Consider the following 14,966-nt stretch of genomic DNA (forward strand, 5'->3'; position numbering starts at 1 on the left):
TATATTCGTTTGCTTTCCACTTTGAATTTTTATTCTCTCAAAAAATATAAGATTTACTGTTATGCAGACTACTGCATTAGTGTAAAAAATGGTATAAATATTATTGGTGCAGTTGTGAAAGAATATTAGACTCACCAGTTGACGTGTATTGCACGCTTGGCACGATTTGTTTACTTTTGAAATTTGGTAAAAATCGAACATTTCTGCTACTTTGAGCTCAATTTCAAGGCACTTTTCATTGTAAAACCAGTCAAAATCATCTCAATTTCTGTAATATGTATTCCATTCTATAAAATGAGACCAAGAAAACTAGAATACAACAATAAATACCATACGAAAATACACTGCAAAGTCGCTGATTTATTCCAAAAAAATGGTCAAAGTTTTTTTTTTCTCATTATGCACTGTGTGCTGCAGGATTTTTTTTAGACTGTGCACACTGACCACATAGACCCATTCTTTCATATGAAGGCCTACCAGCTTTCTCCCACTAGATTTGAGGCCGCTAGAATTTATGAGTACTAGTACGTCAAAAACCCCTACGCGTAAGACGTACTAGTACGACCAAAACCCTCAAAGGGTTAAAAACTGTAGTGTAAAGCACCCTTCTGGCAAGACAGTGATGGAGTGAATGATGGTGAAAGTTTTTCTTTTTCGGGCCACCCTGCCTTGGTGGGAATCGGCCAGTGTGATAATAATAATAATTTTATTATTTTTTTTTATTATCACACTGGCTGATTCCCACTAAGGCAGGGTGGCCCGAAAAAGAAAAACTTTCACCATCATTCACTCCATCACTGTCTTGCCAGAAGGGTGCTTTACACTACAGTTTTTAAACTGCAACATTAACACCCCTCCTTCAGAGTGCAGGCACTGTACTTCCCATCTCCAGGACTCAAGTCCGGCCTGCCGGTTTCCCTGAACCCCTTCATAAATGTTACTTTGCTCACACTCCAACAGCACGTCAAGTATTAAAAACCATTTGTCTCCATTCACTCCTATCAAACACGCTCACGCATGCCTGCTGGAAGTCCAAGCCCCTCGCACACAAAACCTCCTTTACCCCCTCCCTCCAACCTTTCCTAGGCCGACCCCTACCCCGCCTTCCTTCCACTACAGACTGATACACTCTTGAAGTTATTCTGTTTCGCTCCATTCTCTCCACATGTCCGAACCACCTCAACAACCCTTCCTCAGCCCTCTGGACAACAGTTTTGGTAATCTCGCACCTCCTCCTAACTTCCAAACTACGAATTCTCTGCATTATATTCACACCACACATTGCTCTCAGACATGACATCTCCACTGCCTCCAGCCTTCTCCTTGCTGCAACATTCATCACCCATGCTTCACACCCATATAAGAGCGTTGGTAAAACTATACTCTCATACATTTCCCTCTTTGCCTCCAAGGACAAAGTTCTTTGTCTCCACAGACTCCTAAGTGCACCACTCACCCTTTCCCCCTCATCAATTCTATGATTCACCTCATCTTTCATAGACCCATCCGCTGACACGTCCACTCCCAAATATCTGAATACATTCACCTCCTCCATACTCTCTCCCTCCAATCTGATATCCAATCTTTCATCACCTAATCTTTTTGTTATCCTCATAACCTTACTGTTTCCTGTATTCACTTTCAATTTTCTTCTTTTGCACACCCTACCAAATTCATCCACCAATCTCTGCAACTTCTCTTCAGAATCTCCCAAGAGCACAGTGTCATCAGCAAAGAGCAACTGTGACAACTCCCACTTTATGTGTGATTCTTTATCTTTTAACTCCATGCCTCTTGCCAAGACCCTCGCATTTACCTCTCTTACAACCCCATCTATAAATATATTAAACAACCACGGTGACATCACACATCCTTGTCTAAGGCCTACTTTTACTGGGAAATAATTTCCCTCTTTCCTACATACTCTAACTTGAGCCTCATTATCCTCGTAAAAACTCTTCACTGCTTTCAGTAACCTACCTCCTACACCATACACCTGCAACATCTGCCACATTGCCCCCCTATCCACCCTGTCATACGCCTTTTTCAAATCCATAAATGCCACAAAGACCTCTTTAGCCTTATCTAAATACTGTTCACTTATATGTTTCACTGTAAACACCTGGTCCACACACCCCCTACCTTTCCTAAAGCCTCCTTGTTCATCTGCTATCCTATTCTCCGTCTTACTCTTAATTCTTTCAATAATAACTCTACCATACACTTTGCCAGGTATACTCAACAGACTTATCCCCCTATAATTTTTGCACTCTCTTTTATCCCCTTTGCCTTTATACAAAGGAACTATGCATGCTCTCTGCCAATCCCTAGGTACCTTACCCTCTTCCATACATTTATTAAATAATTGCACCAACCACTCCAAAACTATATCCCCACCTGCTTTTAACATTTCTATCTTTATCCCATCAATCCCGGCTGCCTTACCCCCTTTCATTTTACCTACTGCCTCACGAACTTCCCCCACACTCACAATTGGCTCTTCCTCACTCCTACAAGATGTTGTTCCTCCTTGCCCTATACACGAAAATCACAGCTTCCCTATCTTCATCAACATTTAACAATTCCTCAAAATATTCCCTCCATCTTCCCAATACCTCTAACTCTCCATTTAATAACTCTTCTCTCCTATTTTTAACTGACAAATCCATTTGTTCTCTAGGCTTTCTTAACTTGTTAATCTCACTCCAAAACTTTTTCTTATTTTCAACAAAATTTGTTGATAACATCTCACCCACTCTCTCATTTGCTCTCTTTTTACACTGCTTCACCACTCTCTTAACTTCTCTCTTTTTCTCCATATACTCTTCCCTCCTTGCATTACTTCTACTTTGTAAAAACTTCTCATATGCTAACTTTTTCTCCATTACTACTCTCTTCACATCATCATTCCACCAATCTCTCCTCTTCCCTCCCGCACCCACTTTCCTGTAACCACAAACTTCTGCTGAACACTCTAACACTACATTTTTAAACCTACCCCATACCTCTTCGACCCCATTGCCTATGCTCTCATTAGCCCATCTATCCTCCAATAGCTGTTTATATCTTACCCTAACTGCCTCCTCTTTTAGTTTATAAACCTTTACCTCTCTCTTCCCTGATGCTTCTATTCTCCTTGTATCCCATCTACCTTTTACTCTCAGTGTAGCTACAACTAGAAAGTGATCTGATATATCTGTGGCCCCTCTATAAACATGTACATCCTGAAGTCTACTCAACAGTCTTTTATCTACCAATACATAATCCAACAAACTACTGTCATTTCGCCCTACATCATATCTTGTATACTTATTTATCCTCTTTTTCTTAAAATATGTATTACCTATAACTAAACCCCTTTCTATACAAAGTTCAATCAAAGGGCTCCCATTATCATTTACACCTGGCACCCCAAACTTATTTATTTATTTATTTATTTATTTATTTATTAACAATTTGAGCACACATACAGAGGTACAAAAAATAGAGATAAGAGCAGCATGCCAAAGCCACTTATACTATGCATAGCATTACGGGCTGGCTTAAAATTAACTTAGGATTAACTAAGCAATGATGAAATCAGTGATAAAACATTAATGTAAACAGATTACTATAGAGCACAAGTGAGTATTACAAAAGACAGGTCATATGGTTGCATGCATTGTTGTACATTCAGTCGTATGAAGTATTCTGTTAGGTAGTGTATTTAAAAAAATAATAAAGTTAGATTCGGTTTTAGGTTTAACATTTATGTGATATAATTGTGAGAAACATTTAAGATATACAATTTATAAGGTTCAGTTATTCAGTATTTATTTGGTTTTGGGTGAGTAAGTGATCTTTGAGAAGAGACTTGAATTTATAAACAGGTAGTGTTTCTTTTATATTTACAGGTAATGAATTCCAGATTTTAGGGCCTTTTATGTGCATTGAGTTTTTGCATAGTGTGAGATGGACACGAGGAACATCAAAGAGTGATCTGTGCCTTGTGTTATGGTCATGTGTTCTGTTGAGGTTGGCAAGGAGATGTTTGAGGGGAGGGTTAATATCAGAGTTTAGTGTTCTATGTATGTAATAGGTGCAGTAATAAGTATGGATGTTTTGTATGGTGAGTAGGTTTAGTGTATTGAATATTGGTGGAGTGTGCTGCCTGTAGTGAGAATTTGTTGTTATTCTAACTGCAGCCTTTTGTTGGGTAATTAGTGGTCTGAGATGGTTAATTGTTGTTAAGCCCCATGCACAAATTCCATAGGTGAGATAGGGGTAAATAAGAGTGATATAGGGCCAGGAGGGCTGACTGTGGAACATAGTACCGTATCTTCGATAGTATGCCTACAGTCTTGGAAATTTTCTTAGAAATTTGTTGTATATGTGTATGAAATTTGAGTCTATTATCAAGGTGGATGCCTAAGAATTTTCCCTCTGTTAGCTTTGTGATAGGTGATCCGTTTATCATTATGTTAAGAGGGACATCTGTAGCTCTGTTACCAAACTGAATGAAGTAGGTTTTGTCAATGTTTAGTGTAAGTCTGTTAGTCCTCATCCAGGTAGATATTTTCTGTAATTCGGTATTTACAGTATTGGCTAGCGTGACTGGGCTCGGGTGAGAAAAGACGTATGTAGTGTCATCTGCAAATAGTGTGGGTTTGAGTAATTGCGAAGCATTTGGAAGGTCATTTATGTATAGGAGAAAGAGAAGAGGGCCAAGGACACTTCCCTGTGGGACACCAACTGTAATTGGTTGCGCAGAAGAGTTTGCCCCATTTGCGTACACATATTGGCTTCTGTTGCTGAGGTATGACTTGAGGTAGTTGAGGGAGTGCCCTCTTATACCATAGTGTGACAATTTTACGTGGAGCAAGTCATGGTCAACTGTATCAAAAGCTTTACGTAAGTCAATGAAGATCCCCAGTGGGACTTCTTTTTTCTTTATTGCAGTGTATATATGTTCTAGCATGTGTATAATAGCATCATTAGTATTTTTATTAGGCCTGAATCCAAATTGGCAGGGGTTGAGTATGTTTTGGGAGATAAGGTAGGAGTAGATTCGTTTATGAATTAATTTTTCGAAGATTTTTGAGAGAGGGTGTAAGTTGGATATTGGCCTATAGTTATTCAACTCTGTTTGGTCTCCTCCTTTGTGGATCGGGGTGACCCTTGCTATTTTGAGTACTGTAGGGAAGGTGGAGGATTCAATGGATTTGTTAAAGAGTGTTGCAATGATTGGTGATAGCACTTGACACTTTTTTGTATATAAAGGGTGGTAAGGTATTTAAATCTCCTGCCTTGTTTTTTAGTGCGTTGATAATAAGGGAGACTTCGTATGGGTTAGTCGGAGCTAGGAACAGTGTGTTCGGGTAGTTGCCGGTGAGGTAGTCATTTAGTGGGGTATCTGAGCTTGGGATTTTATTGGCAAGGTTTTGTCCTATAGTGGAGAAGAAATCATTGAGTCTGTTTGCTGTTTCTGTTGGTGGGAGTTGGGGTTCATCTGATTTTGCTAATTTTATTTCACTATTTCGTGATATCTTTTTTGTTCCCAGAATTTCTGATAGGGTTTTCCAGGTCTTTTTTATATCACCTCGTAAGTTGGATAATCTGTTCTCATAATACAATTTTTTTGCCCTTCTTATCAGGCTGGTTAGGATTGACGAGTAACGTTTTGTTTGGTCTCTGGTTATGTGACCCATTCTGTACTTACCTACCACACCCTCTCTAAAAGTTTCTCCTACTTTAGCATTCAGGTCCCCTACCACAATTACTCTCTCACTTGGTTCAAAGACTCCTATACATTCACTTAGCATCTCCCAAAATCTCTCTCTCTCCTCTGCATTTCTCTCTTCTCCAGGTGCATACACGCTTATTATGACCCACTTCTCGCATCCAACCTTTACTTTAATCCACATAATTCTTGAATTTACACATTCATATTCTCTTTTTCTCCTTCCATAACTGATCATTCAACATTACTGCTATCCCTTCCTTTGCTCTAACTCTCTCAGATACTCCAGATTTAATCCCATTTATTTCCCCTCACCGAAACTCCCCTACCCCCTTGAGCTTTGTTTCGCTTAGGGCCAGGACATCCAACTTCTTTTCATTCATAACATCAGGAATCATCTGTTTCTTGTCATCCGCACTACATCCACGCACATTTAAACATCCCAGTTTTATAAAGTTTTTCTTCTTCTCTTTTTTAGTAAATGTCTATAGGAGAAGGGGTTACTAGCCCATTGCTCCTGGCATTTTAGTCGCCTCATACGACACGCATGGCTTACGGAGGAAAGATTCTTTTCCACTTCCCCATGGACAATAGAAGAAATAAAGAGGAACAAGAGGTATTTAGAAAAAGGAGAAAAACCTAGATGTATGTATATATACATGCATGTGCGTGTCTGTGAAGTGTGACAAAAGTGTAAGTAGGAGTAGCAAGATATCCCTGTTATCTAGCGTGTTTATGAGACAGAAAAAGAAACCAGCAATCCTACCAGCATGCAAAACTGTAATTATCAGAACATAAAAATTATATAAAATAATATGAAAAATAGAAAAAAAGGTATATCGGCAACACTTCTGCAAGCAGCAGGACTCCAATGTTGCTGTCACATGAGTATCCAGTGCCAACTTCTCTGCCTCATATCTCTGTAAGTACTGACCCTAATTTTTTTTTATTCTAAAACACACAAAAAATGTGCTCTTTTTTCTATAATTTTTTTGTTTTTTTCAAAATATTCGGGGCGCTGCACGAGTGAACGTATATATACGTTTGGACTGTTTAAGGGTTAAATACAGATTAGTCGGCTATATAAGTGTGTGAGAGTTGCACCTGCCTAGCATGGGCCAATAGACCTACTACAGTGTTTTATCATTCTTAAGCTATTATATTAGCAAATATGATGAAAGGAGGGACTGACCTTGTTCTGCAGATGAGTGTATACTGACCAAATCAGCTTTATCATCCAAGGCTTTACAAGATGACCGAGCAGATGTGAAGTTCATCTTGTCTTTAAAGGATTTTATGCATTTTCTACCTGAAAATATACAGAACATGTTAAAAAGTAGGCATCAAGTTAGCCACTTGACCTCCACTTTCGAATTAAATGAACTGCAATGAAATACACCATTGTGAAATGAAATACACATTAATTATCCCAATATGAATAACAGAAAGCTGTTAAAATAAAATTGTTTCAATTATTATTATTATTTTTGTCATTATTATTTTAATAATTAATGTATCTTCCAAGACGTACAGTGGATACCCAAAACCATGGATAGTAGCAAATTTATATATAAATAATATTTCATTTAAATACATACATACCTATCACAGTTTAATTGATAAATTATGCACAATAAGTCAAGAATTAGCACTTTTTCACTTATGTGAAGCATTCATGGTTTCTCTTATGCTTCAAAGAATTGCATCATCACTACATTTGTGCTTTTGGAGTAATTATTACACAAAATTTGGGCCACAGTAAACTGTGGATAACTGAAACTGCAGAAATGAAATCTATGGATATGGGGGCTCTAATGTATACTGATGTAGCACCTGGAGAATGGGAGATAATTAGGGATGATCTGAGAAAGGAGAGGGCAGCTCCAATTCCTTTGATTAAGAGTGTGAGTGTTTAAAATCAAAAGTATTTTGTACAACAGTATTGTACAGGATTTATCTCCTACTTAAGAAAAGACTGTGGAGAAAAATTATATATTATTATATTCAAGGGGAAGCACTAAGCCCATAGGGAATCAAGGTTATCAGGATGTGTATAACAAATTTATGTGAGTGGACACCAAGACTATATGAATCTTAAGTATGCCCAATATGTTTTCTTTAACGATGAGTTTTACTAAGTACAGGAGGGCACCACTTGTATAGTGGGTTAGTTTCCAGGCTACCACCGTACAGCGAAAATTACTGTAAAGCAAATCATTCTTTTTTTCATTTATTAATGCATATAAAGTGTAATAATACTGTACTATAATAGTGTTGGCAGAATTTCCGATAACATGTTAGGTAAAAGGGCACAACTGCAACTAATGTGACATTTTATTGTGGCAACGTTTCACTCTCCAGGAGCTTTGCCATGCTGTAATGGCTTGACAGAGTTCCTGGAGAGCGAAACATTGCCATAATAAAATGTCATATTAGTTGCACTTGTGTCCTTTTACCTAACATAAATGCCTGATAACATGTTTACACTATCATATATTAAGTTAGAAATAGTACTAAGCATAAAAACAACAAGAAAAGTAAAATGCACATACAGTATACTCATTACTTACCATAAAATATTTGTAGTCTTAATGCAGGGTGAGAGGTCAGTAGTATTTATTGTAGGATGTCAGGTGTGGCAGCCCACCTGGCTACCACACCTCACAATTATGTCTATTTGTTTTACAGTTATTGTATATATTGTGTGTATATGATAGGTAGCATATTCCTCATATAATGTTGCAAGAACTGTCATAGATGGATTAATGAAAATGTCTATATTAATGTCATATAAAACATTTAAAGTGCCCTAGAGCGATTATTATTATGGTATCTTCAACACTAGTGAGATATTCTTAGTGATTTTAATGTGTACCTGCATGCCAACACAGTGTGTAAGTTTATTTAGGTACATGTACACATAAGTACAATTATCAGAGTATATATAAAATATGTGTAGGTAGTAGGTTGGTAGACAGCAACCGCCCAGGGAGGTACTACCGTCCTGCCAAGTGAGTGTAAAACGAAAGCCTGTAATTGTTTTACATGATGGTAGGATTGCTGGTGTTTTTTGTCTGTCTCATAAATATGCAAGATTACAGGTAAGTCTTGCTACTTCTACTTACACTTAGGTCACACTACACATACATGTACAAGCATATATATACACACCCCTCTGGGTTTTCTTCTATTTTCTTTCTAGTTCTTCTTCTTGTTTATTTCCTCTTATCTCCATGGAGAAGTGGAACAGAATTCTTCCTCCGTAAGCCATGCATGTAGTAACAGGCGACTAAAATGCCAGGAGCAAGGGCCTAATAACCCCTTCTCCTGTATAAATTACTAAATTTAAAAAGAGAAACTTTCGTTTTTCTTTTTGGGCCACCCTGCCTTGGTGGGATACGGCTGGTTTGTTGAAAAAAAAAATATATAAAATATGCAATAACTTTAAAACACTTCAAATTTTGGCAAGTTTCTAAACATAATCAAGAGATGTGCTCATGGAGGATCTACACAAAGTGGTGCATGGATGCCATAATAGCAAATCAGGGAGTCATATAAAGGAATTGTTGGTTACAATTTGAAATGTCTGTATTAGCGAATTGCCATAAAGCAAAGTGCCGTAAAGTGGGACCCTAATGTATATGTATCCCTAAGTCATGCAATCTCTTATACTATACATATATGTCATCTTGGTAAATAAATTTATTGTCAATTGTCTATTTAACCCAAAAATAAAATTGCTCTCAATATCCAAGTTAAAAACAAAAATCTTATAAATTAAAAGAGTTCATTTTCCAGGTGATAATAAAAGAGAAAAAAAAATTCCCAGAAGTACTTGCCAAGATATAGACGCATGAAGTTAAAAGTCAATGATCCACTGACAGCATCACTGGTGACTGCTGTGTGCTCCACAAGTTTCTACTTTATTATTTTGTACTTTTTTCTGGGGTTCTAATTTTTTAGATTCTGTGTAATTTTCATGGCCTATGAGACCCAAATCATGCACGATGTACGTTGTATATCCACCAGTTGTTTATAATGCAATTCCTACACTAATAGTGTCATCAGTATGTATACTGTTTACAAAACCAGTTTACACAATGTAAACACACACACATACAAATGTTTCACATATAACTATTGTGTACCTATATACAGGCAATAGTCATCTATCTAGAGCTGCTGCAGTCTGTGAAAGTCCTTGAAATGCTTTTCAATATACAGTAGTGTTTCATACATCTCTACACATACAACATGTGTGTCTGAACTTTGCTGTTCACCTCGTTGTGTGTGCACAGACATAACTTCTCTTTTGAGCCCATTTCTTTTCTACAGGAAGAAGTGTTGTTAGGATGTAATCACCAAGCTTCAGATGAGAGGGTATTCAAGGATCATCTCATAGTGATATTTTCAGTGCCCTGAGAACCAGTAATGGTCATTATATGTTCAACATCAAGAATTAATCGCCGGTTCAATAATTATCATTGTTGCAACTGTCAATGGGGAACAAAACTCGTTCAATCTGCTTGGGAGAGAGGCCTTTGCATCTGCACTGCATGGTGAACAAGGTGTACCCAATACAGCCTTTCCTCGCTTAACGACAGAGTTCCGTTCCTAAGACCACATCAGTAAACAAATTCGTCGCTAACCAAGGAGCACATTATAATGGTAGTGGGTTTGTGTCAACCATCTTTGATATTATTTTAATGTCACCATTTATAACATTTTGAATATATTTTTAAATGTTTATACAGTAGTGTACTATATATTGTTGTAAAGAGAGTAGAGGAAATCAGCTGCAATATACATTATTTAGGTATGCATACTGGTCAGAGAGCCTGTTGTCAGTCCGAGTCGTCCGTAAACGAGTACATCACTAAGTGAGGAGAGGCTGTATAGCATTCCTATAATGCAAAGTGGGGGCCCTGATTTTTTGTATACTCCACAGACTGACTGCAAAGACTCATTTTCTCATATGTACACCTACCAGGCCTCTCCTGCCAAATTTGAAGCTGCTAGAATTTATGCATAGGTCTATGTAAGGGACTCGAGCTTCAATGACGTAGTTCTATGTGACGGCCACTGAAAGAGATAACTTGTTGTCTGAAGTAAATGCAACTAAGGAGGTTAAAGAAAATACATTATTGATTGTATAACTGCTGCAATGAAAAAAAATTCCTATATGAAGAATATGAGCCTGCAGCATGACAAGACTTGAGATAAGTAAGACATGTACAAACGTTCGTTATCTGTTGTTTCCTTCGTACTGTGATGGAAGAAGCCTGCTTAACAAGTAAAACTTCCTGCTAATAATGATACCCAACTGCTGCACATCAGTCTTACTAATTTACTTCTTGGTACTGAACATAATGATACTAAGAACATAATGATGGTAAAGCCTCTCACCTGTGTGGAGCCAGCCATCTGGACAATGACCATCAGGAATTTTAGTGGTCTTTGGGGGTGGGAAGGTTTGACCATGCAGCTTCCTACAGATGCATCCCATTGTGTGGGCACAGTTGGCATCATTCCAGTACCCTTGTTGATGGTTGTACATGCTTATGCAGTCTTCTTGGTCTGCCACAAGAAATATAAAATTATTACCAGTTCTAATCTAGTTTCATTCTTTGTTTTTGTTTTTTTAACAAGTCGGCCGTCTCCCACCGAGGCAGAGTGACCCAAAAAAGAAAGAAAATCCCCAAAAAGAAAATACTTTCATCATCATTCAACACTTTCACCTCACTCACACATAATCACTGTTTTTGCAGAGGTGCTCAGAACACAACAGTTTAGAAGCATATGCCTATAAAGATACACAACATATCCCTCCAAACTGCTAATATCATTCATATATAAATCTTTTAAATGGAATGTCTTGATAATGGTGAAGAGCTCTTGACCCCCCTCCCCCCAAAATTTGGAACTACCTTCCTTTTCCTTGGGACAAATTTGATTGTCTCCCCTTCCCCAGATGCTGTATGACCCCTATGGATATAGCTCTTCCCTATGAAATAATAATAAGGATAGGTCATCCTCTGGGAAAAAGCAATTAGCAGTCCTTTCTCCTGTATACATTACTAAAGTTAAAAAGAGAAGCTTTTGTTTTTCTTTTTGGGCCACCCTCCTTCGGTGGGATACAGCCAATGCATTGAAAGAAAGAAGTTCATCCTGTAATTGTTTTACATAATGGTAGGAGTGCTGGTGTCTTTATTCTGTTTCATAAACATACAAGATAACAGGTATATCTTGTAGTGGGAGACCTAAATGTTAAGGTGGGTAAAACCATTGTGGAGGGAGTAGTAGGTAAGTTTGGGGTGCCAGGGGTAAATGAAAATTGAACTATGTATAGAAAAAGGTTTGGTAATAAATAACACATTTTTTTTTTTTTCAACAAGTCAGCCGTCTCCCACCGAGGCAGGGTGACCCAAAAAAGAAAGAAAATCCCCCAAAAGAAAATACTTTCATCATCATTCAACACTTTCACCTCACTCACACATTATCACTGTTTTTGCATAGGTACTCAGAATACACATATTTTAAGAAAAAGAGGATAAATAAGTATACAAGATATGATATGGAATGTAATGAAAGTAGTCTGTTGGATTATGTATTAATGGATAAAAGGTTGAGGGGCAGATTTCAGGATATGCATGTTTAAAGAGGGGCAACAGATATATCAGATCATTATTTAGTTGCAGATGCAGTTAAGAGTGAGGTAGATGGGCAAAAAAAAATGGCAACAGCAAGTAAGAGAGAAGTGAAAGTTTATAAACTAATGGAGGAGGAAGTTAGGGTGAGATATAAACAACTACTGGAAGAAAGGTGGGCTAGTGAGAGTATAGGTAGTGTGGGGGTTGAAGAGGGATGGGATAGTTTTAAAAATGCAGTGTTAGAATGCGGGGCAGCAGTTTGTTGTTATAGCAGGGTGGGTGAGGGAGAAAAAGAGAAGTACAGTAATTGGTGGAATGAAGAGGTAAAGGGTGTGATAAAAGAGAAAAAGGTCACTTATGAGAGGTTCTGCAATACAGAAGTGATACAGAGAGTAAAAGAGATGTGAAGAAAGTGGTGAGGGCATGCAGGAGAGCAAATGATGAGACTGGGTGAGATGCTGTTAACCCCTAAACAGTCCAAACACATATATACGTTCTTACCGCTAGTGCCCCAAACGCATATATACGTTTTAATTTTCCTGCCTCCAAATTCGGCGCGATTGGCCTGAGATGCCTGGCCAGCACAGAATGGGTCTTCGCACTCGGTGTGCACCATATTAACCCTTTGAGGGTTTTGGTCGTACTAGTACGTCTTACGCGTAGGGGTTTTTGACGTACTAGTACGCATAAATTCTAGCGGCCTCAAATCTAGTGGGAGAAAGCTGGTAGGCCTTCATATGAAAGAATGGATCTATGTGGTCAGTGTGCACAGTCTAAAAAAAATCCTGCAGCACACAGTGCATAATGAGAAAAAAAAAAAACTTTGACCATTTTTTTGGAATAAATCAGTGACTTTGCAGTGTATTTTCGTATGGTATTTATTGTTGTATTCTAGTTTTCTTGGTCTCATTTTATAGAATGGAAGACATATTACAGAAATTGAGATGATTTTGACTGGTTTTACAAAGAAAGGTGCCTTGAAATTGAGCTCAAAGTAGCAGAAATGTTCGATTTTTACCAAACTTCAAAAGTAAACAAATCGTGCCAAGCGTGCAATACACGTCAACTGGTGAGTCTAATATTCTTTCACAAGTGCACCAATAATATTTATACCATTTTTTACACTAATGCAGTAGTCTGCATAACAGTAAATCTTATATTTTTTGTGAGAATAAAAATTCAAAGTGGAAAGCAAAAGAATATAAGAGGGGCCTTGAGACGTGACTAATGACTAGAGGAAATGTCATTTTAGTGCCAGGAATGTCTTTCTTGTTTATTCTGGACCCTATTCGGAAATTGGCATCTTTTGAAATTTGTGTGAAATTGGCAAAATTGCTAAATTCTGACCACTGTACTGGATAGTTGAATTTCATAAATGGGTGGTTTCTTGCACCCATTCGATAGAAAAAAATGGAGTTCTAGCGAAATATTCATGTTTTTTTGTCGACTAGTACAGTGAAATTGGCCGAAAATGGGGCTCAAAGTGGGCAAAATCGCCGATGCGTAAACATCGCCAAGACCGCTAACTTTGCGAGAGCATAATTCCGTAAGTTTTCTATCAAATTTCAAACTTTTGGTGTCTTTATGATCGGGAAAAGATTCTCTATCTTTTCATAAGAGAAAATAATTTTTTTTTTTTTTAAATTTGGCTGACCCTGAGAACGAGTTTCGGAGAGGGCCTGTCGACCCTCAAAGGGTTAAAGAAATCTGGGACCACTTAGTACCTTGGGGGAGCACCAGTTAAATTGAGTGCCAACTCGAGCAAACAGTGCGGCAAACACCAAGGATTCACTTAAGTAATGTCATATTAACACTCCCCTTTTAAGAGGAAAGTGATGTTAGCCCCAAGTTTAGGGTCTGTCTATCTCTGTCTATTTATCTCTGTCTATCTCTGTTTGTCTCTGTCTATCTGTCTCTATCTCTTTTTATCTGTCTCACAGGTACACACAAATACAATTATACTTCTTCCTTCTTCCTCCTCCTTCTTCCTTCTTCTTCTTCTATACTCCCGTGTATTCAAAACATTGCTGGGACCTATAAATACTTGTATATATTTCTAGACAATAGTAAATGACCAAGACTGGTGTAAATGTCCACCTGCCAATGTGTTTGTGACAATTTGAGTACAATTTCAGTACCTAATACTAGTGTCAGAACAAAGATTGGTTATGAAATGCCAAGAACTACAATAAACTGTCATTATCAGAACATAAAAATCACATAAAATAATATAGAAATGAGAAAAAATGGTATATCGGCAACACTTCCTCAAGCGGCAGGACTCGATGTTGGCGTCAGGTGAGCATTAACCCTTTGACTGTCGCAACCCCCAATCCTGAGGTGTCTCCTGGTGTTGCAAAATTTAAAAAAAAAATTATTTTTTCTTATGAAATGATAGAGAATCTTTTCCCGATCGTAATGACACCAAAAAAACGAAATATGATGGAAAACTGACGGAATTATGCTCTCGCGAAGTTAGCGACCTCGGCGCTGTTTACAAATCGGCGATTTTGCCCACTTTGAGCCCTATTTTCGGCTAATTCCATTGTTCCAGTCGCCCAAACTCATAGCTATTTCTTTAGAACTCCATTTTTTCT

The 14,966-nt window shown here is 37.8% G+C and overlaps 1 protein-coding gene across 2 annotated transcripts in view; it reads right to left on the reverse strand.

Moving 5' to 3' along the window:
• LOC128696998 (macrophage mannose receptor 1) overlaps positions 1 to 14,966 on the reverse strand; it is a 291,694-nt gene that overhangs the window by 50,462 nt on the left and 226,266 nt on the right. For both annotated transcript variants that reach the window (XM_070095183.1, XM_070095184.1), the window contains 2 exons: positions 11,126 to 11,296; positions 6,912 to 7,028 (listed from right to left, as the gene is read on the reverse strand). In XM_070095183.1, the coding sequence (XP_069951284.1) occupies positions 6,912 to 7,028; positions 11,126 to 11,296 (288 nt within the window). The remainder of the gene's footprint in view (positions 1 to 6,911; positions 7,029 to 11,125; positions 11,297 to 14,966) is intronic.

Source organism: Cherax quadricarinatus, chromosome 49 (genome assembly GCF_038502225.1).
Source record: "Cherax quadricarinatus isolate ZL_2023a chromosome 49, ASM3850222v1, whole genome shotgun sequence".
Classification (NCBI taxonomy): domain Eukaryota; kingdom Metazoa; phylum Arthropoda; class Malacostraca; order Decapoda; family Parastacidae; genus Cherax; species Cherax quadricarinatus.